Source organism: Laccaria bicolor, genomic scaffold (assembly GCF_000143565.1).
Source record: "Laccaria bicolor S238N-H82 LACBIscaffold_48 genomic scaffold, whole genome shotgun sequence".
NCBI classification, from domain to species: domain Eukaryota; kingdom Fungi; phylum Basidiomycota; class Agaricomycetes; order Agaricales; family Hydnangiaceae; genus Laccaria; species Laccaria bicolor.
The window spans coordinates 345276-371666 of record NW_001889919.1 but is presented as its reverse complement, the minus strand read 5'-3'; the positions used below and the strand labels follow the sequence as shown (position 1 = coordinate 371666).

General features: G+C 48.9%; 8 protein-coding genes across 8 annotated transcripts; 4 read left to right on the top strand and 4 right to left on the bottom strand.

The window, feature by feature from the left end:
- Nucleotides 1-1297: 1297 nt before the first annotated feature.
- On the top strand, nucleotides 1298-1564 carry LACBIDRAFT_310919 (uncharacterized protein; the record flags this gene model as incomplete). The annotated part of the gene is made up of 1 exon (XM_001887877.1): nucleotides 1298-1564. The coding sequence occupies one exon, from the start codon at nucleotides 1298-1300 to the stop codon at nucleotides 1562-1564; it is 267 nt and encodes an 88-aa protein (XP_001887912.1).
- A 1255-nt stretch (nucleotides 1565-2819) lies between these two features.
- LACBIDRAFT_333256 (uncharacterized protein) lies at nucleotides 2820-5761 on the bottom strand (the record flags this gene model as incomplete). Its single annotated transcript, XM_001887814.1, has 6 exons — nucleotides 2820-4372; nucleotides 4509-4614; nucleotides 4653-4720; nucleotides 4820-4884; nucleotides 5037-5078; nucleotides 5595-5761. The coding sequence occupies 6 exons, from the start codon at nucleotides 5759-5761 to the stop codon at nucleotides 2820-2822; spliced, it is 2001 nt and encodes a 666-aa protein (XP_001887849.1).
- Nucleotides 5762-6288: 527 nt separating this feature from the next.
- LACBIDRAFT_333255 (uncharacterized protein) lies at nucleotides 6289-7660 on the bottom strand (the record flags this gene model as incomplete). The annotated part of the gene is made up of 6 exons (XM_001887813.1): nucleotides 6289-6363; nucleotides 6451-6472; nucleotides 6696-6763; nucleotides 6830-7044; nucleotides 7441-7566; nucleotides 7651-7660. The coding sequence occupies 6 exons, from the start codon at nucleotides 7658-7660 to the stop codon at nucleotides 6289-6291; spliced, it is 516 nt and encodes a 171-aa protein (XP_001887848.1).
- A 1094-nt stretch (nucleotides 7661-8754) lies between these two features.
- Nucleotides 8755-10866, bottom strand: LACBIDRAFT_310916 (uncharacterized protein; the record flags this gene model as incomplete). Its single annotated transcript, XM_001887812.1, has 3 exons — nucleotides 8755-10543; nucleotides 10594-10733; nucleotides 10780-10866. 3 exons carry the CDS (start codon nucleotides 10864-10866, stop codon nucleotides 8755-8757), a joined length of 2016 nt encoding a protein of 671 aa, XP_001887847.1.
- Nucleotides 10867-12563: 1697 nt separating this feature from the next.
- LACBIDRAFT_333253 (uncharacterized protein) lies at nucleotides 12564-13280 on the top strand (the record flags this gene model as incomplete). The annotated part of the gene is made up of 3 exons (XM_001887876.1): nucleotides 12564-12672; nucleotides 12729-13184; nucleotides 13240-13280. 3 exons carry the CDS (start codon nucleotides 12564-12566, stop codon nucleotides 13278-13280), a joined length of 606 nt encoding a protein of 201 aa, XP_001887911.1.
- Nucleotides 13281-13641: 361 nt separating this feature from the next.
- On the top strand, nucleotides 13642-18314 carry LACBIDRAFT_295589 (uncharacterized protein; the record flags this gene model as incomplete). The annotated part of the gene is made up of 10 exons (XM_001887875.1): nucleotides 13642-13693; nucleotides 13762-13813; nucleotides 13880-14004; nucleotides 14155-14211; nucleotides 14235-14309; nucleotides 14369-14837; nucleotides 14888-16764; nucleotides 16828-17270; nucleotides 17369-17578; nucleotides 17637-18314. 10 exons carry the CDS (start codon nucleotides 13642-13644, stop codon nucleotides 18117-18119), a joined length of 3843 nt encoding a protein of 1280 aa, XP_001887910.1. The 3' UTR covers nucleotides 18120-18314.
- A 1812-nt stretch (nucleotides 18315-20126) lies between these two features.
- Nucleotides 20127-21702, top strand: LACBIDRAFT_310914 (uncharacterized protein; the record flags this gene model as incomplete). Its single annotated transcript, XM_001887874.1, has 3 exons — nucleotides 20127-20130; nucleotides 20178-20385; nucleotides 20436-21702. The coding sequence occupies 3 exons, from the start codon at nucleotides 20127-20129 to the stop codon at nucleotides 21700-21702; spliced, it is 1479 nt and encodes a 492-aa protein (XP_001887909.1).
- A 528-nt stretch (nucleotides 21703-22230) lies between these two features.
- On the bottom strand, nucleotides 22231-25766 carry LACBIDRAFT_310913 (oligopeptide transporter; the record flags this gene model as incomplete). Its single annotated transcript, XM_001887811.1, has 28 exons — nucleotides 22231-22272; nucleotides 22323-22397; nucleotides 22448-22484; nucleotides 22535-22564; nucleotides 22621-22708; nucleotides 22762-22873; nucleotides 22921-22998; nucleotides 23054-23122; nucleotides 23183-23212; nucleotides 23269-23331; nucleotides 23387-23497; nucleotides 23553-23600; nucleotides 23659-23817; nucleotides 23869-23907; nucleotides 23960-24024; nucleotides 24080-24143; nucleotides 24196-24266; nucleotides 24317-24402; nucleotides 24457-24601; nucleotides 24655-24722; nucleotides 24775-24788; nucleotides 24838-25010; nucleotides 25076-25113; nucleotides 25167-25296; nucleotides 25347-25369; nucleotides 25422-25492; nucleotides 25613-25657; nucleotides 25710-25766. 28 exons carry the CDS (start codon nucleotides 25764-25766, stop codon nucleotides 22231-22233), a joined length of 2031 nt encoding a protein of 676 aa, XP_001887846.1.
- Between the last annotated feature and the right edge of the window lie 625 nt (nucleotides 25767-26391).

Below are 26391 nucleotides of genomic sequence, written 5' to 3'. Positions count from 1 at the left end.
TTTTGTCTGTGATTTGACCTTTGAGACTGAAGTCAGTGAGTCTGAAGTGAAGCGATGTTGTTTTCAAACTTGAATTTTCCATTCCATTTTATACAGAATTTGCTCCGGAGACATTGGCAAGCCATACCGCGATACTTCGTCCCTTGGAAACGAAGGAAAAGTTGCTCAGAGGCATTTTTGCCCCAGAGCCGTTAGAAGTCTTCTGAGTGCCTGACTTCTTCGTTTCATCAATACTGCGCCATGCTGAGCTTTGAGGGCCGCCCTGCCTAAATTGAGTTTACCTGGGAGTCGGGACAATGTCGGGATACTTTTTTAGTGTGCGTGTCTCACGAACTCAACTGCGGTCGATACCTTTCGTAATTTATCATCAGGTTACGACCGCGACGACTCGTATTTCCGGCCTCCATTCGCCTAAGTTCAGATTCTAGAGCTCCTCATACTGGTCACAGATTCGGATTCCTAAGGGCCTTGAATTTCCGCGGGACAACGCGTAAGTAATGATTGCCGTACGTCGAGCTGTAAGGTCTGACATAGGGCTCTGCCCGAATGGACTTGGAAAAAAAAAAAAGGTTGACGTTAAGTACACCCCCAAACTCATGGCTCACCGGCGCAGTAAGTTAATTTTCCAGTCGCATTTCAAGAACATACCCGTTTTGACAACCGTTCGAAAATTATGCACCTAAGGAAAATAAATAAAATCTTGAGTCAGAATCAAGCCAGAATACCTGTACAAATCGAGTTCTCAAAAAATTATAGAGAAACCCACCATGAGCGCGACTAGAAATTCAATCATCAACTTTGTAAGTTGTAGCAGGCGTTGTGGTTACTAGCCGCAGGCCAAAAAGCTGAAGAATCACGTGATATAACATATCTAAAAGGCTCCGTGTCAACTCCGCGTGCGGTTTCGAGGAAGTGTACCGACCTTTTCCTCTTACAATGCACGCAACCAGCGTCCTAAGGCCTCACCAACAACTGGTCCGAAAGAGCTTGGAGGATGATTCTACTGCGTTTAACGCAAGTTGGCAACAACGTGAGCCTACTACTTTCATTTTGGCGGTGTGTGTATAACCTAACTCGTTCTCTAGGAGCGATTCGCTGGCAACGTGGCCACTTGCTTTCCGAGATTGAAGATAACGATTACTTCACACCGGATAATCGTATCTTCAGCTTCCATTTCACGGGTGCGTCTACTTATGCTCGTCCTTGATGAAAATCTGATCAATCAATCAAAGGCCTGGATCACTCTCACCAGATTCATCATCACTGGCACTTTGAATCTGAAGTTCTGTCGTAATAAATGGGGCTGCCATCTCCATCCCGGATGGTACCCATCCCTAACGCCTATGACATCCAAGGATTGTCCTACGGCCTTCATTCCATGCGGGTCGCCCTCCTGACTTACAGTGGCGGAGTTGAAAGTCATTCTCGTATCTTGTACCATGTCAGCGTCAACCAGACAGTGACATCTAGCACCAAGATAACATCAGCCGGACCATCCACGTCTGCATCCGCGAACACGTCTGCTGCCGCTCCCAGCTGTTCGGTCGCTCCTGTACAAATTTAAACGATAAGGTGAGTTCGGTATTCTTCGAGAAATCGGATCGAACACAAATATCCTCACAGGTATAACCATTCGAGTGCCATAATAGCGGGGTCGATGGGCGGAATTGTCTGTGTTCTCTGGGCTCCTGCTGTTGCTTTTATTCCTTCGGGGACGAAAGCGAAAACCTGCTGAGGTGGTTAAGACCAAATCTGAGGGGAATACATGCACCGAGTGTGTGATCCAACAGCAGCCTGATTTCTGACCTCTTCCAGTTCCAACCACTCTGTCACTGGAGGACTTCCAGGCAAAACAGCCTGGTACCGCTTTACAGTCCTCGATTCTGTTCTCGCCTTTGATGAATGCCCAGGCTCAACGTTCAATATCCGTGCAACCCTCCGACATTGACAGATCACCGTCCGCTTCAGAGTCTGCGAACAACTGGTCTCTCCGTCCTAGGAGCACCTGTCATTGCGGCACCGCTTGTCAGTGAAAGCCTACCGCACTCCGGAGAACGTCAGCGTCGATACCAATAGAATTTGTAGCGGGGCTCTACCGCCAGCAGCTGCCCGCCTCCGAGGTTGCTTGTGTCGTAGAGAATATGATACAAAGTGGCCCTGTAACACCACATGTGCCACCAGTTGAGGAGCTTCCCTCAGCGAACGATTTTCGTCCAAAGCCATAATGGCAAATGATTTGTTGACACACACCCTGCCTTATCATCTACGGAAGCGCCGAGTTGTTAACTTGAGATGGCGCGCCTAGCCCATTCTTTTTTGTACATGGACAGATTGTTTTTTAAGTGTCGGAGGGTCCTGATGAGATTTAAGTTGAGGTGTAAATCGCACCTGGTCTTGATCTGACCCACAATCCGAGACTCGCCTTGAAGGAAAATACGTGATATGATTACCGATGTTCTTTAGGAAGAAATGGATGTGAAGTTGACAAGGTAGCTTAGAGCCCGACGCTAATGAGCTAAATTTTATAAAAAGCCATGGGAAGAAATCCATCTCAACGAACAGCCATCTACCAAAACTACCATGAACACCACATATCAATTTTCGATCGCGTAGCTAACGTGTGAGGAGCATTGACTTCAAGTCGAGTAGGTTGAACGTCATAGATCTCGGCAAAGGCATGAATAAGTACGTTAAATGATAAGCGGTCAACGTTAATCAACCCTGCTTACGGACTTATTGACGGAGTTGCTGACCAAAAGAAAGCGACGTGTTCCAGTCATAGCAAAGGCACCTGAGGAACGCGTCATTTCAGCGCAGCGTTACGCGAATTGTGTGAGGAGCACATCAGACTCCGAGTCCCCGCCAGTTAGTTTGGGACTCGAAGGGGGTGTGTTTGCCGTTGGCACCAATACCACAGTTCTAGCTTGCCCAGGTCGAGTAGGGTCATAATCATTCAACTTGAGTTTTCCAGGCGGATACTTCGCATCCGGGTTCCATGGATCCATCGCGTTGGCCGCTCCACCTTCCTTAAAAATTCCCGTCGTGTCAAGCAGGAAAGCTGCCGTCATAGGATGCGAAATCCATGGGTGGTGGAAACGGCTCTGAAAATAAACGAAGGCGATACCGCCAAGTAGAACCGCGAGGTGCAAACCAGCCCAGAAATACACCCTCCATCGAAGGACACTAGGGCGAGAAGCGGAGACGGCGATCAAGACACTTGTCTGGTTATGCTGAGCAACATCACCAAGTACGGTTGCAAGTGATGACCATGCAGATTGATATGATCGCGAAACAAACTCAATGGCAATGTCTTGGTAGGTAGAAGAGTCGCCGGGAACAGGATCGGCATAGATGCTGAAAAGTATGCGTGTCCCGACTGAGGGTGTTATCGCCAAGGCCTCAATGGTTAGAGGATCCGAAATGGGATCAACACGACCCACATGACCCTGAACAACGGTAGGAGAAACGATCTCGCAGTCTCGGCAGAGCGCGGCGCTTGCTGTATAGGTCATATTTGCGAATATGAAGCATGAGTAAGAGGGGGCATTGATGATGGAAGTGAGATAGGGAGTGATATTCTGTGGCACCATGGAATTGGCAAGAGGAGTACAACCTGGGACGAAAGGGGTCTCGACTTGGATGCCAAGAAGTCGGGATTCTGTAATATTTACGGGAGACGGTAAGGTGGTACTAGAACCTGGGCCCCAGCTACCGTCGGGAAAAAGCGCGGCGAATCCCTCCCCCAGAAGGTAAGGATTGTAAGGGCTAGAATCATTGAGCAAGGACCACTGTTGCGACGAAAGAGTCGATGCGGGATCTGTGATGTATTCAAAGTTTTCCACCGTGAAGTAAGGAAGTAGAATCGTCTCTAGTGTAGAGTTGGGCGGAAGGTGCAAGTTTGCTGCTTGTACGATAGCGCGTCGGGTGAGGTTGGATGGCAGTGGGAGATTTGATGAATTCGTATTGGTGACCCCCCACGAAACCACGGCCAAAGAAGCCGCAAGTTCGATGACTTGTAAAGCTAACAGTTGTTGATTCCGATAAAACGAAATATCCAACCCAGGAATCCCCTCTGTGAGATTCGTAAGTGGCACGACCCCGTCTACCAAAGTAAACGCAGGTTTCCACGTAATGGATCCCGTCAAGATGGCAGAGAAATAATCCATCACAAAACAGATAAAAATGATGGCGTATACGAGCAACCAGTTCCTTCGGCTCGAAACATGACTGGGTGATAGCATCGCCGTTATTCCACCTGAGATGACCTTTGAAAAACCAGCCAAGGTGATTTCACTTTTCTCCATAAACATGAAAGCACAGCGCCAGAGAAGTTTGCCAGCCCACCACGCAGCTGCTGCGCGCGTTGCGCTTGCTAGGAGTGAGATCACGGTTGTTATGTCGGATTGGAGGAGTTTGATGTTCCGATTGCTGACTACCCTCGTCATACCATGAAGGTCGATAAAACGAGGTCGACGATGGTTGAGGTTGTAAACCCGATTTGCACCCACCGGGTCGATAAGGAATAGAACCGCAATAAAGGAAAAGATAATCAGGAAGAGGTGGAGAGCGAATGGAAGAACGCCCTTGACAGATAAAAGCAGCCTGCACACTGTGCTGTGAGTCTTAAAGTGTAGAAGGGCGGGCGCACTTACCGAGGTATGGGCATTTTCCTGGAGAAGGAAGAAGAACTTGCGGTGAGGGATTATCGTCAGCGAATCGTCTATAAAGTTGATAAGGGTGGCTGTGCAGCTTCTAACAGAAGGCGTGGTGCTTTCTAATGTATTGTTGCCGGGACTTATAAGAGATAGAAATAACATACCTTGTGCTTGATCAGAGTCACGGTTTGGACTCTGGAGCTTGTACCCAACCACCTTTCCTTTGATGCTTCAAACTTGAAGTTCCGCATTTACATTAAGTTTGTTGAGCCACTCTCAGGCCTCCGTGAACTTGTCTTTGTAGAACAGACTAGCGCCGGTCCGACCCAAGCTTTAAGCGCCGTCTGCGTAAGTTGATGATCGCAAGATGATCGACCTCACCTGCGGTAATAATCAACGTTGACAACAGCGTGTGCGCCAGGTCTGATGCATGAGTCAGATTACCCGTGGTTACGAGTCCGAGGTACGATGATTCGTTTCTTCTACTTATGATCGTCTTTTTCGTCCATGACAGTTGCATGCAAGTTGCATGACAGTCGTCCACCGGATGTTCATTGTTTGTGCGTTTGTTGTGTGTTATTTGTGCTTTGCCATCACATATTCACAACTCTTTCAAAGAAAGTTCCCGAGCGAGAACCCTCGCTCCTCTCTTTTGCGGACTCGCATTTAACACATGCAGTGGTCGCCACGAACAAGTGTTAAAATATAAATAGCCTGCGGGTATCCGGGAAGAGAAATGGGTGGTACATGTGCCATACTTGCAACTCCGCCCCAATAAACTTAAATTTGACCCAAAAAAATATGTCTATCTCGTCTAGCGAATTGAACGTTGAAAATCCGGATCTATTAAACAAGACGTTAGCGTGTGCACCCAAAAAAGCAAGAGAAAAGGGGGAACATTCCATACCAACTCAATCATTCTTGCAACACTGCCAGCACGGCTGGTTGTTCGGGAACGATAGACTTGAGCTCCATCCAGGGGGACACTGTGGCGTTGTGGTAGTGCAATCGCTGCACTGTTCGCTAGTGGCGTCTCCGTCGGCAGAGACTGTGAGTGGGGCAAGTGGGGCGAGGAGGAGGAGCACGACGGTTAAAATGAACTTCATGTTTTTTGTCTGTGATTTGACTTTTAAGACTGAGGTCAGCGAGTCTGAAGTGAAGCGATATGTTGTTTTCAATTTATACAGAATTCGCTCCGGAGGCATTGGCAAGCCATACCGCGCCGATCCCTTGGAAACGAAGGAAAAGTTACTCAGAGGCATATTTTCCCCGGACCCGTTAGAAGTCTTCGGAGTGCCTGCCCAGACTTCACTTCTTCAGCTTCTAACGTTTCATCGGTACTGCGCCTGCATAAATATTGCTTACCTGGGAGTCGGCGGGACAATGTCGGGATACTTGTTTAGTGTGCATGTTGGTTGAACCTCTCACGAACGTCGAACTCAAATGCGGTCGCTACCTTTCGTAATTTATTATCGGCTGCGACGAGTTGTAGTGCCGGCCTTACACACCTAAGTTCGGATTCTGAAGCTCCTCGTAGTGGTCACAGATTCGGAAAAGATTTAACATCTTCTTACGGGCCCCGAATTTCCGCGGTAAGTAATGGTTGCCGTTAAGTACACCCAAAACTCACGGCTCACTGGCGCGATTTAACCTTCCAGTCACATACCAAGAACATACCCGTTTTGATGACCGTTTGAAAATTATGCACCTAAGGAAAACAAATAACGAGGACATAAAATCTTCAGAGAGAATACCCGTTCAAATCGAGTTCTCAAAGAATTATAGAGAAACCCACCAGGAGCGCGACTTGAGCATGACTAGAAATTCAATCATCAACTTTATTCAGTTGTATAGTAGCAGACGTTGTGGCCAAAAAGGATGCTGAAAAGATGGGAAGAATCACGTGACATAACGTCGTCATCTTCTCGACGTGGTTGAACCAAGCTGCCAGGAGTCCACAAGAACCTCATCTTAATCCTCACCGGCCACCGTCCATGTCGTCAAAAGACTCCACATGTAGTTCCAAGGAAGTGTACTGACCTTTTCCTCTTACAATCCACGCATACCCCAGACAGATCAATGAAACAGCCAGGAACCAGCGCCGACAGCTCCAATAGCAAGTCGTCTTCTCCCTTACCAAACAGCGATGATGATTCTGATCACACACCACGCACAGCGAGATTGCACAAATCATCAGCGGTAAATCCCAACACGTGCCGGTGACCAGTGAATATTTGAATATGCGCCTGATTGGAGACCATACATACGTCCATCGATCTTCCTCTTCCTTTACGTTTCACGTCCTTACGACCGCCCGCAGATCCAAACGCCCCTTCTACCAGAAGAAGCCCCACATCCGCCTGCCATCCCAGAATATCAGAAGCGAAACCTGGTGGTTGGCCGGGAAGGCTTTCGGAATGGCTATCTTACTTCACTTGGCCCTTCTACTTCCTCTTTGCCGTGGTGTTCTGTAGGCTACGCCATCGATGATCGCCAGATTACGTTCTCCCCAACAATTTTCCGAAAGAGCTTGGAGACTGGAGGATGATCCTACTGCGTTGAACGGAACAACATGAGCCTACTGCTTTCATGTTGGCGATGTGTGTATAACCTGACTCGTTCTCTAGCTGCGGTTCGCTGACAATGTGGCCACTTGCTCCCCGGGATTGACCCTCTGGCGTATATTGCTTCACATCCATCCCGGATGGTACCCATTACTGACGCCTATGACATCCAAGGATTGTCCTACGGCCTTCATTTCATGCGGGTCGCTCTTCTGACGTACAGTGGCGGAGTTGAAAGTCATTTCCCCATGTCACCGTCAACCAGACAGCGACAATAGCCGGACCATCCACGTCAGCATCCGCGAACTTGAATATGGCTCCTGCTGCTCCCAGCTCTTCGGCCAGTTCTGCATAATTTCAAAAGATAACGTGAGTTCGGTATTCTTCAACAAATCGGATTGAACACAAACATCCTCACAGGCATAACCAACCGAGTGCCATAATAGCGGAATCGTCGGCGTTCTCTGGTTACTGCTGTTATTTATATTCTTACATAAACGAAAGCGAAAACCTGCTGAGATGATTAAGACCAAATTTGGGGGGAATTACGCGACTGCCTTCTGACCACCAAGACCTTCTGTCGTCAAGGTTGACAGTGCCATTTTGAAATGGTACGAATACAGGTACCGAGTGTGTGATCCAACAGCAGCCTGATTTCTGACCTCTTCCAGTTCCAACCACTCTGTCAGACAGACTGGAGGACTCATGGCAAAAAAGCCCGGTATCGCTTTACAGCCTCGATTCTGTTCTTGCCTTTAATGAATGCCCAGGCTCAACGTTCATATCCGTGCAACCCTCCGACATTGCCGGATCACCGTCCGCTTCAGAGTGTGCGAACAACTGGTCTTTCCCTCCGGACAACCTCAGCGTCGGTACTAGTAGAATTTGTAGCGGGGCTCTACCGCCTGCAGCTGCCGGCCTCCGAGGTTGCACATGTCGTAGAAAATATGATTCAAGTCGAGGAGCTTCCCCCAGCGAATAACTTTCGTCCAAAGCCATAATAGCGATCGCGCGTCGATGATTTGTTGACACACGTCGTCCCTTATCAAGCCCGGAAGCGCCGAGTTGTTAACTTGACATGGCGCGCTTAGCCCATTCTTTTTTTGTAGATGGACACGTTGCTTTTTAATAGAATAACATGTCGGAGGCTGATGAGATTCAAGTTGAGATGTAAACCGCACCTGGTCTTGATCTGATCCACGAGACTCGCCTTAGAAGGAAAATACGTGATATGATTCAAGTTACCCTTGCTCATTAGGAAGGGGGGGATACGAAATTGACAAGGTAGCCTGCTAAATAGAACAACCATCTGTCGAAACTACCATGAACACCACAAATCAATTTTGAGGAGTATTGGCTTCAAGTCCACTAGGTTGAACGTTCTAGTCTCCGGAACGGCATGAACACGTTAAATAATAAGCGGTCACTGAGGTTGACCAGCCCTTCTTACGGAGTTGTTGACCGAAGAAGCATGGATAGCGACATGTTTCAGTCATAGCAAAGGTACCTGAGGAACGCATCATTTCAGCGCAGTGTTATGCAAATTGTGTGAGGAGTATATCAGACTCCCCGTCAGTTGGTTTCGGATCCGAAGGGGGTGTGTCTTTTGTTGGGATCAATATGACACTTCTAGGTTGCCCTGGTCGAGTAGGGTCATAATCGTTCAACTCAAGTTTTCCAGCTGGATACTTTGCATCTAGATCCCATGGATCCATTGCTTTGGCCGCTTCACCTTCCTTGAAGATCCCTGTCGTATCAAGCATGAACGCTGCTATCATAGGATGCGAAACCCATGGATGGTGGAAACGGCTCTGGAAATAAACGAATGTGATGCCGCCCAGTAGAGCCGCGAGGTGCAACCCAGCCCAAAAGTACACCCTCCATCGAAGGACACTAGGGCGAGAAGCGGAGACAGCGACCAAGACACTTGTCTGGTTATGATGAGCAACACTACCAAGTACGGTTGCGAGCGATGACCATGCGGATTGATACGATCGTGAAACAAACTCAACGGCAAGGTCTTGAAAGGTAGAAGAGTCGTCAGGAACGGGATCGGCATAGGCGCTGAACGCTATGTGTGTCCCGACTGAGGGTGTTATTGCCAAGGCCTCAATGGTGAGAGGATCTGCAATGGGATGTACACGGTCCATATGACCCTGGACAACGGTAGGAGAAACGATCTCGCAGTCTCGGCAGATCGCAGCACTTGCTGTATAGGTCATATTTGCGAATATGAAGCATGAATATAGAGGGGCGTTGATGATATAAGTGAGGTAGGGAGTAACATTCTGCGGAACCGTGAAATTGCCAAGAGGAGCACAACTTGGGACAGAAGGGGTCTCGACTTGAATACCAAGAATCCGGGATTCTGAAACACTGACAGGAGACGGTAAGGTGGTATTAGAGCCTGGGCCCCAACTACTGTCGGGAAAAAGCGCGGCGAATCCCTCACCCAGAAGGTAAGGATTGAAAGGGCTGGAATCGTTGAGCAAGGACCACTGTTGCGACGAAAGAGTCGATTCGGGATCTGTGATGTATTCAAACTTTTCCACTTCAAAGTAAGGAAGTCGGATCGTCTCTAGTGTAGAATTGGGCGGAAGGTACTGGATCCCTTGCCAGCTCGATGCCTGAATGATAGCGCGTCGGGTGAGGTTGGATGGCAGTGGTAGAGTCGAGGAGTTTGTATTGATGACCCCCCACGAAACCAGGGCCAAAGAAGCCGCAAGTTCGATGACTTGTGAGGCTAACAGCTGTTGACTTCGATAAAACGAAATATCGAACCCAGGAACCCCCTCTGTGAGATCGGTAAGTGTCACAACCCCATCTACCCAAGTAAACGCAGGTTGCCATGTAATGGATCCCGTCAGGATGGCAGAGAAATAATCCATCACGAAACAGATGAAGATGACGGCGTATACGAGCAACCAATTCCTTCGGCTCGAAACATGCTGGCGCGATAGGATCGTCGTTATTCCACCCTCGACGACCTTGGCGAAACCAGCCAAGGTGATTTCGCTTTTCTCCATAAACATGAAGGCACAGCGCCAGAGAAGCGTGCCAGCCCACCACGCTGCAGCTGCGCGTGTTGCGCTTGCTAGGAGTGAGAGCATGGTTGTTATGTCGGATTGGAGAAGTTTGGTGTCCCGAATGTTGGCTACCCTTGTAAAGCCATCAAGGTCAATAAAATGGGGTCGACGCTGGTTGAGGTTGTAAACCCGATTTGAACCCGCCGGATCGATGAGGTATAGGGCCACAAAAACGGAAAAGATAGTCAGGAAGAAGTGAAGAGCGAATGGAAGGACGCCCTTGACAGATGAAAGCAGCCTACACACTGTGCTGTGAGTCTCAAAGTGTAGAAGGGTGGGCGCACTTACCTCGGTATGGGCATTCTTCTGGTGAAGGAAGTAAGAACTTGCGGTGAGGGACCATCGTCGGCAAGTCGTCTATATAATGTCGTGGCTACGCACCTTCTAACAGAAAGCGTGGTGCTTTCTAATGATGGATAGATAGATAGCTAGATAGTTGCCGGGAGAGCGCTTAAGAGACAGAAATAAACATACCTCGTGCTTGACCAGAGTTTGGACTCTCAGGCTGGAGCTTGTACCCAACCATCTTTTCTTTGTTGCTTCGAATTTCAAGTTCGGCATTTAAATATTTGTGTTAGGTCCGTTGAGCCATTCTGAGGCCTCTGCTTGTGAACTCGTGTTTGCAACGTGTTTGTGAAACAGACCTCGAAGTCTAGCGCTCGTTCTTCAAGTTTCAAGCGCCGTCCTTGCGTTGTCTGAGTAAGTTGATGCTGCGGTAATTTAAATCATAGCGTGTGTGCCAGGTATGATTCAGGTTACCCCTTGTTTCGAGTCCGAGGTACTTTTTCGACCATGTGAGTTGGAGTTGGCGTTTGTTGTGCGTTATTTGTGCTGTGCCATCTCTCCTCGTAGAAAGTTCCCGACTCGCACCTCTCTTTTGCAGACTCGCACTTAATACATGTGGCAGTGGCAGTGGCCCACACCATCAAGTGTTAAAAACTGATGTGCGGGGAAGAGAGATAGGTGCCAGAAACGTGCCATGCTTGTGTTCTTCATCAGGCTATCAAATGCTTGATGGGTGGCCACCTGTTTTCAATTCATTCCAGGTATAACTGCTGTATTATAAGTCCCGTAGTACGTCAATTTAAAGTGTCCGATACTCGCTTTTGGAGAGGAGGTTTTCATTCTCACAAGCCGAGTGGGGGCAAGACGGCTTACACACGTGGCTACCTATCCTGGACTAAGTTGTGCTGATCACTCGACGGGGCAGAACCTTGGCAGTGGTTTGTCGGCAGATGTCGTTGTCAAAAGTTGAACATGAGCACTGGGGAGCAGACGCTTTCCGAGTCCGCAACTTGTATACTGTTGAAGATGACAAATTGGAAGTGTCAATCTGTTCAACGAATTATGTTGGCTCAGTATCGATACCGTTCAAGGGTAATTAGTAGGAAGAAGGCGACGACATACCTCGTCCAGATAAAAAAATGGGTGACAAGCCTGAGACCTGGTGCGTTGACGCCGCTATGGTATCCGTAGGACACGAAGGTAGCCAATCCTACAATGAGAAGAAGTTGACTTTCCGGCGACAACGAATACTGAAATATTCAAGGCTGTTCAAGTGGGAAAACGATCATAAAGATGATGTCATATTGCCAGATGTAGACAAGCCCACCTTGCCGAGGTGCTCTTTCTTACTTCTTAAAGCTGGCCACTCGAATTTTGGGCCGATGAGTCGGATACACAACTGTAGAAACCGGCGTTGACCACAGTTTCGTCCACACATTTTTTCGAGCTTTGATTACCCACATGCACCACGTTAGATTTTTTGGGCGAGTACTTACCTCTTTTTTATTCCTGATCCTTTTACTTTCCACACAAAACCCCCGTCGCAGCGTTCCCATTCAGGTTTCGGTCCGCAATTAATTTTTGGAGCTCTAAATGGATCTCATCGACTCTCAATCCCTTGAAATAGATAGGATTTTGAAAATCCAACTTTTTTTGTGTTCGTCGAAAAACAGATGATTGGCGTCTCAAAAAATCCGGACAGCCTTCAAGTTGCATTCAGACAGTCGATTCCCGTATTTGTCGGATCTAAACGAGGTCCCCTTCTGTCGTGGGCGACGCGGTGACGGGCATGCTTCTCGGCTGTGGCAGCCATGGGTCAAAGTAGTTGAAAGCATGGTCAAAGTTGTGGAACCCTGTCAACAACTCTATGACTCCCGAGCGCCTGCTAGTGGTGGACTCAAATAGATTGGGCGCTCGTTGACCATTGATAAGCTCGTCGATCATCCGAGCGACGATCCATTCTCACCAGCACAATGAAACAATTCCTCGCCGACGCAGAGAAGCAGAGAAGGGCCCGCGCCCCCAAGCAAGAATCGACCACTATGGTCCTGCAACCCCCACCACCAGCTGCCGTCACCCCATGTTCGTTCTTTTGAACCTGTTTCCCGTCGTTTAGCTCACCAAGCGCATCTCTACAGACACCACAACCTTCCCTCCTGCTCCCCCGACGAAAGGTCGAAAGATTAAAGCTTCCATGATGGCAGGAGCGCATGGACTGCATTTCACCGGAGGCTCCTTCATGAACGTGGGGGGCGACTTGGTTCGCAACGGAGCAAAGGTGGACGGCGTCCGTTTTCATGACGGCATAAAAGGGTCGGCAGGAGACGAGATAGAAGTGGACTACCTCGAAAATTCGAGCAAGCTGACGATGGAAGGGAACGCTGAACATGTAAATGTTGGCGGGGCTGTCAGGTATATTCCTGTTGGTCAGGATGGTGTTGCTACGAAGTCGTCTCGGGTCCAGAAGGCAGACATTCATGCGCACATGTTTACGAAGCTGAAAGACTCCAAGTTCAACGGCGGACAATATACGAATGTTGCGGGAAATATAGACTACGTCGGAGCTTTCGAATCTGCTCCGCCGCCGTCCAAAGGTGATTTAATTTTGAAGGGATGCTTTTCATCTGTATTCATCTGCGTATTCTTCAGGCAAGAAAGACAGCGCCAGAAACGAGAGACGCCGAACTTGAAAGGGGTGATATGCCTGGCGGTTGGTAGTAAGACTAGAATAAAAAAAGAAAGGGAGGAAGTCACCGCGTTTGTAAAATAGGAATTAATTATCATTGGGGGTTTGACGATAATGCCGAAATAGAAAATTACATGAGCGTACTACCATCGCAATCCAGCCTGGCAACAATAAGCAGTACAAAAGTCTTCCGCGAAACTGCCTCGAATACTTGCCGTAACACTAACGTTGAGCGAGTCGCGACCTATATGATACCTGTAGTGCCCAAATCATGTTGCAACTAAATTCAAAACAGGCATAATTCCAGCCATAGGAAGAGCATGATCAGACTTCACCTTTCGGGATGTTGTGCGGTGAGCTTCAAGATGCTCCAGCTCGCGCTCATTCAACAAATGGGTGAGGGAGCGGCACCACCAAGTGAGACAACCTATGTCGAACCCCATTATGTTTGAATGTATTTCTCAAGGATTGACCAACGGACGCAGACAAGACGCAGACGTACCAGCAGTACCAACGTCCCAAAAGCAATCGCAACATGTATGTTGCGGTACATCGCTTCTGTTGACTGAGGAGATTTCGGTAATAACCCTCTTGTATTTTCAGGACCGAGTATATCCAGGCCATGGTATCGCTCCAGACGCGATTCGAGAATGTCACCTTAAAGGCAGAAGCGTTGGAAGCGAAAAGTTGGGACAAAGTGACGGAGATGAACCGCGTGATCGATTTTCGTTAGTAGCCGTCTCGGCAAATAAAGTCATTTTCTGCCATTCCAACATCGCCACCGTTGTTTGGCCACTGTGGCGAGGCATCGTTCTCCTTGTCGCCGTCGTAAGTGGGCGTCGTCGAGGGTATTATGCGTGGTTAACGACCTTGTTCAGGACTGTCACAGCGTCGTATCTCAGAGCGAGAAGATCGGGTAACGTTACCTTCTTTAGGTGATTTTATAGTTCTCTTCAAGGCTTTCGAAATCTGGAGACAACGACGAGCCTGTTATCGGGCGTTGACGACGTTATAAAAGGAGCTGTGGACGCAGGTAAGTGTGCTGGTATCTCCGCCCTTCTCTACGCACTGACCTCAACATCGGTGTAACAGGCTCGATGGAGCAACGGCAGCAGCAATCGGATATCAATTTAGAATCATTACAAGCTGTAAAGGACCTTAAATCAAGGTTCGAACAACTCGCCCAGTATGCATCATCCAATCGAGTGGGGAACGGCGTTAACCAGGACGACTTCTTGCTCGCCCCAGCAACAAGCCCCAGACCGCGCGTCTCATCCAATACCTACCTTAATCTGAATAATACAGAATTGAACCATCAACTCAGACCTTCATCATCGTCTTCTGATCTCACAGTCCCTCTGAAGCGACCTCCTCCGCCTCCACCACCTCCACGGGGCTCAAAGATTATTCGATCACCTTCTCCTTCAGTATCTCCACCATCTCCCTTGACTCGCCCAGTCCCCATTCCCCAGTCTTTGTTGGCGAGCTCCTTTTTGTTGAACACTCAGCAATCAGATACAGGGCTGACACAACGCAGTGTCTCAGCCTTCAAGGGCAGATTGTAAGTTGCACGATATTTTGTCTCCTTTCAATATCTTACATCCTAAACAGTGGTAGTCCGCCTTCATCTTTAAGATTGCATACCCCTCGTCAAAGCGTATCGGAGTCTTATCCCGAGCGTCCTTCCTTCATTGCTCCCAAACCCGCCATACCACCTCGACCCTCAGCTCTTCTGGCACCGTCACGAACGGTGTCGCAAGACTCAACTACAGAAAAAGCCCGGCGCAGCCCGTTTTCGGATGATGAGGAGCATGATACGGGATCCGATGGATCTCAAGGCTCCACCAATGTACCCCCAACCATTCCCCCAAGGAAATTCCATCACGAGCGGCCTCCTTCTCATCCAGGCAGATCCGTGCGAGAGTCGAGTGACTCTTCAAATGAGAATGACGTACGGCCTAGTACACGCCCTTCAAGCATGATGATCCCCCCTCGTCGTCCTTTGTCATCAATATCCCCATCCAGCGACCTCATATCATTATCTCCAGCTCCTCAACCAGTGCCCGCTCCTTCTGTAGCATCTCCACCGCCCCTTCCTGTGCGCCGCAGCACACTTGCGCCCCAGCCCCAACCTCCGCCCGCAGAAATAACTCAGCAGCCACGGCCACCACCTCCACGCCGTCTCCCAAGTCGCACGCAGCAACCCGCAGTAATTATAGGCAACAATAATAACGGCGTCGTGTACGACTCCCCAGCTCCTTCCCCCGTGGCTGAGCGCAGGCCAGTTGGTACCAGCAAGCTTCAGCCACCACCCACACGCACGATTGGGCTTGGCGAGAGGCTGCCTGCTATACGCCCTCCCACCTCCCCCTCATCGGATGATGATTCCGGGGACGACGAAGATCCAAAGGTACACACCATGGATTCTTTGCCAGATAGCAGCTCCTCCTCTCGTCGTCCACCTACACTTTCCTTCCGTGATGGCTCCTTTGCAGAGCCTCGGATACAGGTCCACGCTCATACGGGATGTGTTCTAGCCTCTGGGTCGCACATCGTTGTTGCGCATGGACATCATATGCGGATATACGATCTGTCACTGTCAGATGTTCCCCTGATCTGCCTCGACACGAAAGATATGGCTAAAGACGCCAAGATTACGTGTATGGAGCTCAGGCCATGCGATAGCAATTCAGATCGCGGATTTCTTCTGTGGGTGGGGACGAAGGAAGGCCATATCTTCGAGCTGGATATCAGGACTGGGGCCGTACTCGGGATCAAGCACGCAGCACACATACATCCCATTACGCACATGTTCAGGTACGCTCGGTCCATGGTCACCCTTGACGAGTCGGGTAAAGCTCTGGTGTTCGCTCCGGACAATTTCGAGATTTCTCTGGCAAACACCCAGCCTCGTGTGGTGCGAACGACGGAGAAGCAAGATTTCGTGAGGCTTTTTGGTGGAAAATTGTGGACTGCGGCTCGTTCGGAGCATCATGGCATTGCATTGACGCAGAAGATGCCTATTATCCGGGTGTACGACCTTTTTAACCCTGCGAGTGCCGGACGGTCGTTGTTGCCTAATGAGCACGTTGGAGCCGTTACCTCAGCTACCATCTTGCCTTCGCATCCGGACATGGTATACGTCGGACACGAGGAGGGGTTCATCACCATATGGGCGTTGGAGACGGACGATGGGTGGCCCAAGTGCGTGGAGGCGGTGAAGGTGTCGACGTCGGGCGTGCTGAGCTTGGAGGGGGTGAATGATCGGTTGTGGGCTGGAAGTCGGAATGGGATGATCTCGGCGTATGATGTGTTGTATAAGCCGTGGGTGATGACGAATTGCTGGAATGCGCATCCGGGGTTGCCTGTGATGAAGATTATGGTCAACCATCATGCTATTGAGCGGACTGGGAGGCTGTGTGTCGTCAGCATAGGACGAGACGAACAACTGAGGCTTTGGGATGGGCTGTTGGGTTTGGATTGGGTTGGTGAGTTCGCTTCGCTTCTTCTAGCTACATGACTCTGTTCTGACGCTGAAGCTTGCCTTTCAGACAAGGAATTATCAAAGAGAGAAACATCGTTCAGCTCATTCCGGGAAATCACAGCTCTGGTCGTATCATGGAACTGTGATTCAGCTCGTCCGGACTCGCTCAACGACGACCCCATCAATCGTGAATTCTTTAACGAAGTTCTGAACAGCGTCCACCCTCCGCCCGATATCATCGCCTTTGGCTTCCAGGAGGTCATCGACCTAGAAAGCAGGAGGATGGTCGCCAAGAACGTCTTGCTCGGTGGAAAGAAAAAGCCGGACGATGCATTGTCGGACAAGGTCACTGGTGCCTATAAGAGATGGTATGACCGGCTTGTTATCGCTGTGAGGTCGGCCATGCCAAGAGATGTGGAATACTCTGTGATCCATACGGAAAGCCTTGTTGGGTTGTTTTCTTGCGTCTTCGTCAAGAACACGGAGTGGTCGCAGTTCACTGATGTATCGGTAACGACGATCAAACGTGGGATGGGAGGCAGGTATGGCAACAAGGCATGTCTCCTTTGTTGATCCATGTCATGTACATGTTTGACCGACTTTTATAGGGAGGGATTGTCGCTAGATGCGTGATAGGTGATTCCTCATTGTGTTTGATCAATTGCCATCTTGCTGCTGGTCAAAAGGCGGTTCGAAGAAGGAACGCGGACGTAGCTGGAATGCTTGAAGACAGGGCTGTGTTTTCACCTTCTGACCATCAATTGGCGTATGTAGGGGGAGGTGATGGGTCCATGGTCTTGGATCATGAGTTCGTTCTTGTGAGTCCCCATTTACATTCTATCGCTTTTGACTCATTCTCATGGTCGATCTCTCCAGTTCAACGGTGACATGAACTACCGCATCGATCATCGGAGAGACGCCATCATTGCAGCTATCCGGACAGGGGATCTATCGAGTCTCCTTACTCATGATCAGCTTCTCCGAGAGATCAAGTTCAACCGCGGATTTCGTCTACGCGGCTTCTCTGAAGGACCACTCCTATTTGCCCCAACTTACAAATACGATCCACGTTCCAACGAGTATGACACCTCCGAAAAACGTCGCTCACCCGCATGGTGCGACCGCATCCTATTCCGGTCTCATGTTGCGAGTCGGATTCGTCAGCTTCATTATCGTCGGTATGAAGCAAACGTCTCGGATCACAGACCGATCTCTGCTGCGTTTGCCCTCACGGTCAAGAGTCTTCAGCCTGAATCCAGAGAGAAACAAAAGGCGGTCGTGGAGGCCGCTTGGATCAAGGAGCAGACGAGGCTCCTGGTTGCTGCCAAAGAGTTTTATGTGAGGCAGGCGCTCATGTAATCAAGTGACAAGGACGCCACTCTTTATCGCGGGTTTTATGGGATTTTTTGCACTCAGGTCTATCCGTTCATCTGTAACATATCCTTTTTCAACGGACCTTTTTTCCCCCTTTACCCTATCATACATGTAGCACTTTACTTTTTGTTACTTTACCGGAGTAGTCTCCTTGGACACGGAATTAATCGATATCCCTGCAAGCGTTTGCGATAGCGGGACACAACTATAAGTTGATCTCGACTTGATCACAACCAAATCGCGGCGATTCTTTTTCAGAGGTATGCTATTTTATCAAGGCCAGCGTCAAATTGACAAAATAATGCCATAATCTTCAGTAAATACAATATAAAGGCCCAATTGCAAGGACAACGACCCCCACATCCCATCACCCATGATCACCGACAGCATGTTCCTCTCTCTCCACTGCTTACCCAGTCCATCATCCCTAATTTATGAACCGAAGAACCTCAGATTACGTGGAGCACAGAGCTCTTCAAGATCAGACAATCCGCAGAGAAATTTTCGCGCCTACTCGGAGGCAGAACTGGAATCAATCCCCACGCAGTGGAACTTGAAGCGACACCTGGACCATGACGACCAACCTAGGCCTTATATTCCCGGTACAACTTCTGCTCAACGCCACGTCACAGATAAGACGCCCAAGAAGAGGAAAACCGCGTCCTCCTTGCCATCCTATGTCAAGCTAAATGTGATTCGGGACGCTGTGATTGTTCACAGGGCGCCAACAGAGGATGGTCGACCCAAGTGCCTCATCTCCAGTGTCAGCGACAAAATGACAGTCCTCGAGTTCTTCCATGTCATGAGTGTCTCAACGCCTTCGAAAGAGGTGATTGAGATCTTTTTTCTGGGGCCGACGTAATCTTACTTGATGGACAACAGATGGATTGTTTGGAATGGTCTTGGAAGAGGAAGCATTACAGTCTGAATGTTGACACGAGGAAGAACCTCCAAACTAGTGGGTGACCGTGTTACTACTGTTTCGACTTACTCATGTTCTGTTCAGTACGTATCACTCTCCACCGCTGGTTCGACATGATGAAAGCGTCCAAGCCAGTCGGCTGGTTTTGGCTCCCGGTTGACCTCAATATCCTCGTCAATATGCATGATACCTACGTCGGCGATGACATTATCCTCCTTGAGGCAGGAAAAACAACGAATGTGCGGAAGGACCCACAGTCTGTGTGTGCATTTCCACCCTGGCTAGCCTGAGAACAAATGTGACCGCCGTTAGTTCTACTGGAAAATCTGGCAAGTTCAACTATCAACTTATCCCTCTTCCTGATATGAAGGCCTCGTGGTCACTCAAACATTATGCCGCCAGCGATCTCAGCCCATTCGATCCCAAACTCGTCAAGCACAGCGTGTACCCCTTCAACGACCTCCCGCACTTTGAGCTCCATGTCCCCTTCCACTTTGTTATTGTCAACACCGGCAAGAAACTCCTCCAACTATATGGCATGGATGCAATCAACTTTGAAATTGATTTTCCATTCCTGATGGCTGCCACCAAAAACATGATGAGAGCTGTGCGCAATATCTACGTGGCTTGGATGATGGCGACACCCGACCCGAAATGGCTTAATGGAGAGGACTATGATGATGAACGACAGGCTGCTGCCGAGTCCCTCGCACCTTGGGACTCGGCTTCTTACCTCAACGCTTTCGAACCTGTCGATGAACTCGAAGTGAACGAGGAGGATGAGAACAAGTCATTTGTGGATGACGAGGACGACGAGTATGAGGATGAGGAGTTCTTTGAGGGCTTGAAGCAGTGGGCGAGCGATGTATGGACCGCGACACATTCTGATAGTGCGTCTGATTCAGAGGTGAACCTGGTTGGAGGGACCGCGGCACCTGTTCTCTGCAAAGGTGTAGACGTGGCAACTTCGGAAACACCACCGCTTCTTTCCGTCCAGTGACTGGTGACAGTTCGGTTATCGAGCTACTTTCTTGGTATTCTGTTATCCGACTCCTGTAAGCCACCTTGTCATGTGTTTGTCCATCAACTTAGACCTTCATCATCGTCTTCTGATCTCACAGTCCCTCTGAAGCGACCTCCTCCACCGCCACCACCTCCACAGGGCTCAAAGATTATTCGATCACCTTCTCCTTCAGTATCTCCACCATCACCCTTGACTCGCCCAGTCCCCATTCCCCAGTCTTTGTTGGCGAGCTTCTTTTTGTTGAACGCTCAGCAATCAGATACAGGGCCGACACAACGCAGTGTCTCAGCCTTCAAGGGCAGATTGTAAGTTGCACGATATTTTGTCTCCTTTCAATATCTTACATCCTAAACAGTGGTAGTCCGCCTTCATCTTTAAGATTGCATACCCCTCGTCAAAGCGTATCGGAGTCTTATCCCGAGCCTCCTTCCTTCATTGCTCCCAAACCCGCCATACCACCTCGACCCTCAGCTCTTCTGGCACCTTCACGAACGGTGCCGCAAGACTCGACTACAGAAAAAGCCCGGCGCGGGCCGTTTTCGGACGATGAGGAGCATGATACGGGATCCGATGCATCTCTAACCATTCCCCCAAGGAGATTCCATCACGAGCGGCCTCTTTCTCATCCAGGCAGATCCATGCGAGAGTCGAGTGACTCTTCAAATGGGGATGACGTACGACCTAGTACACGCCCTTCAAGCATGATGATCCCCCCTCGTCGTCCTTTGTCATCAATATCCCCATCCAGCGACCTCATATCATTGTCTCCAGCTCCTCAAGCAGTGCCCGCTCCTTCTGTAGCATCTCCACCGCCCCTTCCTGTGCGCCGCAGCACACTTGCGCCCCAGCCCCAACCTCCGCCCGCAGAAATAACTCAGCAGCCACGGCCACCACCTCCACGCCGTCTCCCAAGTCGCACGCAGCAACCCGCAGTAATTATAGGCAACAATAATAACGGTGTCGCGTACGACTCCCCAGCTCCTTCTCCTGTGGCTGAGCGCAGGCCGGTTGGTACCAGCAAGCTTCAGCCACCACCCACACGCACGATTGGGCTTGGCGAGAGGCTGCCTGCTATACGCCCTCCCACCTCCCCCTCATCGGATGATGATTCCGGGGACGACGAAGATCCAAAGGTACACACCATGGATTCTTCGCCAGATAGCAGCTCCTCCTCTCGTCGTCCACCTACACTGTCCTTCCGTGATGGCTCTTTTGCAGAGCCTCGGATACAGGTCCACGCTCATACGGGATGTGTTCTAGCTTCTGGGTCCCACATCGTTGTTGCGCATGGCCATCACATGAGGATGTACGATCTGTCACTGTCAGACGTTCCCCTGCTCTGCCTCGACACGAAAGATATGGCCAAAGACGCCAAGAATACGTGTATGGAGCTCAGGCCTTTCGATAGCAATTTAGATCGCGGATTTCGCCTGTGGGTGGGGACGAAGGAAGGCCATATCTTCGAACTGGACATCAGGACTGGGGCCGTACTCGGAATCAAACACGCAGCACACATACAAGCAAAAGACGGTTGTGGAAGCCGCTTGGATCAAGGAGCAGACGAAGCTCCTGATCACTGCCAAAGAGTTTTATGTGAGGCAGGCGCTCATGTAATCAAGTGACAAGGACGCCAGCCACTCTTTATTGCGGGTTTTATGGGATTTTCCACACTCAGGCCTACCCGTTCATCTGTAACATATCCTTTTCATCGGACCTTTTTCCCCCTTGATCCTATCATACATGCACCACTTTACTTTTTGTTACTTCACCGGAGTAGTCTCCTTGGACACGGAATTAATCGATATCTCTACAACCGTTTGCGATCAATGGACACAACTTGAACCTGACTTGATCACAACCAAAACCAGCTATTTTTTGAAGGCCAGCGAACATCCAAATTCCTTGTAAATTCACAATAGTTAATATCTTATAATTTGGAAGGACTTGTAACGACAGAATAAAGTTGAATGGAACGAGTGGATGGGTCTGAAGGAGTGCGACAGTGGATATGGCAAGTACATAGCCAGCAATTGGAATCCTAGAGAAGTTTTAGACCAGATTGTGGAACCACGTTGAAAAAGACCGCCGAGGAACAAGAACCAGAAAAAATGATATTCGCATCTATTCCCAACATACAACAAGCACCTGGGCTAAGTAAGGCGTTTGCAATAATCTGGATTTCCCGTGGGATTCTATTCGAAGCGGTTGAGGAAGAGGTATTTAGCTATATGGAAAGACTAACCAAAGTCCACGTCGGAAAGGGTACAACTTTCCCGCTACCCCCACCAACGGCGAAAGTGTACACAAAAATCATTACCTGTGAAAATAATTCGACATAAAGAACATGATATAGAACTAGAGGCGAACCGCAGTTCCTCCATCAAGCGCGGCACTCAAAAGAAAGCTGTGTATGCCTTTAGTTAATAAGTGATTTAAAGCAATGACCACGCGTACTTGTATTTACGGAACCATGTCGCGTGATATCTGAAGATAAGATTTGCACAGTGAGTGGTCGCCGGGTAAAGATCGTTGAGACATACTTTCTAATGTAATATTGCGAATATATCGTGAGCAAAAACATCGTGAAGAGACTCGAGTTGATCCCAGCACTGAACACACCCAGCTCGGCTGACGAGGACGACGTGAATGGGAATCAAAAATGATACAGTGACTCTCTTTACCAACAAGAACTGGAGTGAACACGAAATTCAAGCCGAATTTGGGGTACTTGCGATGAAGAAGCCAAAAGGGAATGGGAAATCCGAGACCCGCAATCAACATATATGGAACGAACTGCAATTTTTTTTATAGCTAATCGTCATGAGGGGTCAAGCACTTACGCCATAGCGTGTTCCGGTAGCGTACAGAGGCTTAGCCAGAGCACCCCAAGCAATGGCTGCGCTATTATACGACTGGACCTTGCATTGGCGTCAAAAACGGAAACAACTTCGCAGAAGATTATCATTATCTAACCTGTTGGCCGGACCAAACATTTGTTCCTTGCACTTCGCGCAAGACTTCTCTTTGAGAGTTGAGGACTGTCTAAAGATACGTGGGTAAGAATTGTGACATAGTGAACACCAATGAGCAATGGACTTTTACCTTCATAATAACGAAGTTCAGAAGAGCGCCCTGTAAAAAAAGTTCATTATGGCTGTCCGTTCAGTTTTCGAGAACTAGTGCCTTACTATAATCGTTCCAATGGTTTGTACGCAAAACGTGACCTTGGGAGGTAGCTTGGTATACTGGCCCTAGAACCGAAGGAGATATATGTAGAAAGCCAAGACGAAGAAGAAACAAACCGACCAGCTTGAGATCGCGCAGTAAGCTCAGGGACTGAACGATGGGATTATACCCGTACAACGTGAAATACATATTGGCGACTGGCTTTCCAGGAATAAGCGCTCCGCCAAGCATCTGATGACGTCGATTCAACCTCAAGACTTCAAATTATAGGGAAATTCCGACATACCTGAACCAAAATTTCAATGTTTGGTGCGTATCCCACTGTCGCGTACAGCTACAATCACAAAAGCGTCTTCAATGATTGAGGGCAAAAAAAATAGAATGAAAAGTACATGGCCGATGATTGGAATAAAGATCCACGCAAAAACGAGTGCGACAAACAGACCCCACCAGGGGAGGCCAGATCCGGATGTGTAAATGGTCGCCATTGCCATGGCTGTGGTACCGACAAAAATTGCGAGATACCACCAATTAGAAACGTCTTTGTAAACCTGCGATTTGGATCAAATCGGTGGGCGTCGGGTGAGAGAATGAAGACTCACCTTCATCTTCTGGTAGTGCGGATCATTACACTTGCCGTTCTGATAGGTGTCAGCAACCTTTAGTGATGAAAAAGATTGTTACGCTACGTACTCGGAAGTCCAAAACGATGTTTAAAATTGTTTTGTAGTTCCAGAGGAAAAAGTGCATGACAGCAGCTGTTTTCAGGTAAAAGCGGTCAATTTTGGGATGTTGGGGGCAGGGTTGACGTACCTCCTATGTACATGGTACGACTGACCTTGAACAATAACTGAGATGCAGCGTACCACGGAAGACCCTGTCAACATGAGGTCGACATTTGTTCTACCATCAATAGGAGGATTTCTTACCTGTATCGCCAGCTTTCCTTCATTTAGCGTAAAATCGGGGTTCAGTATAGAAAGTTGATCATATTCCGTTCCTGTTTATTCCTGTCGGATGGGCTAGAAAGAATACGATAGAAAAACTTACCATTCTCGAAGTATAGTAATTGCGACAAGAATGGAAAGTTCTGTGCCTTCCAAGTATTCATTGCATAACAGGCGCAGAATGCGATCCTGTTATGTTATAAGAAGAGGATCTGATGCGGAAAAGAATGAAAATGTTCTTACATGCAGACTGCACTGCCGGCGTACAGAGACAACTGCGTAGACAAGGGCGTGAACAAGGCTCCGATTGGTCCTCCACCTGATCCGACATACGCCCAGTCAAGACAAATTGAAAATGCACCCAGACCTTCATTTCCAGCCGCACCACCTAATGAAATTGTGTCAGCTTTGCAACAACATGGGATCTTAAATACAGCGCACCAAAGACTCGAGTAAACCATGCGCTCCTTTGATTCGCTAGACAGAAAATACTAATACCAGTGAGCGTGCTATCAAGTCGTCTCAAAAAAGAGTATATTCCAGATCAAGATCGAAACAAACGGAGCAATATACTCCTGAGAGTGTATTTTAGCGTCAGAGCCTTGTGGATACAAGGAGGCTTACAGGGAACCATTCCCAGACAAAGATTGCAACAAATATTAGCCAGAAGAACTTTAACCTCTTCTTCTGCATAACTGTCTCTTTGCCTCTGTGAAGCACGTCGAAAAGTTGTGTCATCGGCATAAGCTGAGGGTAAACTGCAAAAGTTGGATATACGAGGAAGGATCTCATGATGCCTGTGGGAGAATGTGGAGAATGTCATGCAGTCGAAGGCGCAACGTGATTCAGAGCAGAAACTCACCAGCGGCACTGTAACCAATTAGTTGAGAGCCGATCAAACTTCAAGAAAGGTATTACATTGACGTCTTCGGAGCGTGACAATATAAACTAACCTGAAGATACCAACCGCTACGTTAGGCCGGACGTCGTAGTAAAGGTCTTGCGCCGCAAAGATGCTAATAGCAAGAGCGGACGACGATGCCGTCGAAGCCATGATGGTAATTGCGACATGCTCTTTGATGTCTTGAGATTCGGGTCAGGAAGGGAATGCGGTCTAGTGGTAGGGATCTCACTGAAATGGCCTGGATTCATGAATCTAAATGGAGAGGTGTCACCCACTGATTCGGATAAGAGTCTAGTTTTCCTACCTCCAAAAGCGAGTATCAGATGTCTTGAATAGGGCATTCTTCCCAGGTCCAGGAATAATCTCTTCCAATGCCTGAAAAGACTTTGGTATCGTCCGAGCCTCCGAATATGAATCCATACCTTGCCCATAACATACGAAACGATCTCAAACGAATGAAATATATGTATTGACTCCTCAGACAAAAAAGCCTACCTGGAGGAAGGGCTGACTGACTGAAACTGGCTGCGGGCGAAAATACTGTCGAAAAACATGAATATTCATCCAAGTCCAGCATGCAGGAATGGCTCACAAAGATCTGGCCCAGTACAGCGCCGAAACAAGAGAGGCCGATAGACAAGAACCACATCCTAAAGGTCCAGATAGGTAGGTTGGGTCGTCAGACAGAAATGAGCCGGGTTGCATAGTCAATGTCAGTATCTACCATTAAAAATCGGTTAGAAGTTTTGAGAGTGAGGGAAGTGAGTGCACACCAATGGGTCTCTCTTTTCCGTCCGCCCCAAAATCGATCGTTCGTGGTCCATCCGCGAAGACTTCCGCAACGTCGGAGACACTAGCAATTTCGTCGAAATTGTGTCCGACCTTCTCCTCGCATGAGGACAGACGACGGATTATGGATGCTGGACGTTTGACATCCATATCCTGCGGCATTTGCTTGGGCGTATTTTCCATCCTGGGTGGTGTCGATGGTGACAGCCTCCATCTGGCTGGCTTAAAGAGGCTCAAATATCAGGGATGTAAGCTGGGAGAAAGAAGCTCTGCCAAGCGAGGGGCAATTGGAACCGGAATTGGTGCAGACCAATGGGAGCAACACTGGAAAATCAGGTGGGGTCCGTATACAATTATACTGCCGTCGTCGGCCCCGCGAGCGGCGACCCCAACTGACACTGTCCCACATTCCCTAGGGGCGGGCAGCCCAACAGAAATATGGTGCATCATTTTTCCTGAAAGTTTAGTACCAGTTAGTGGAGTAC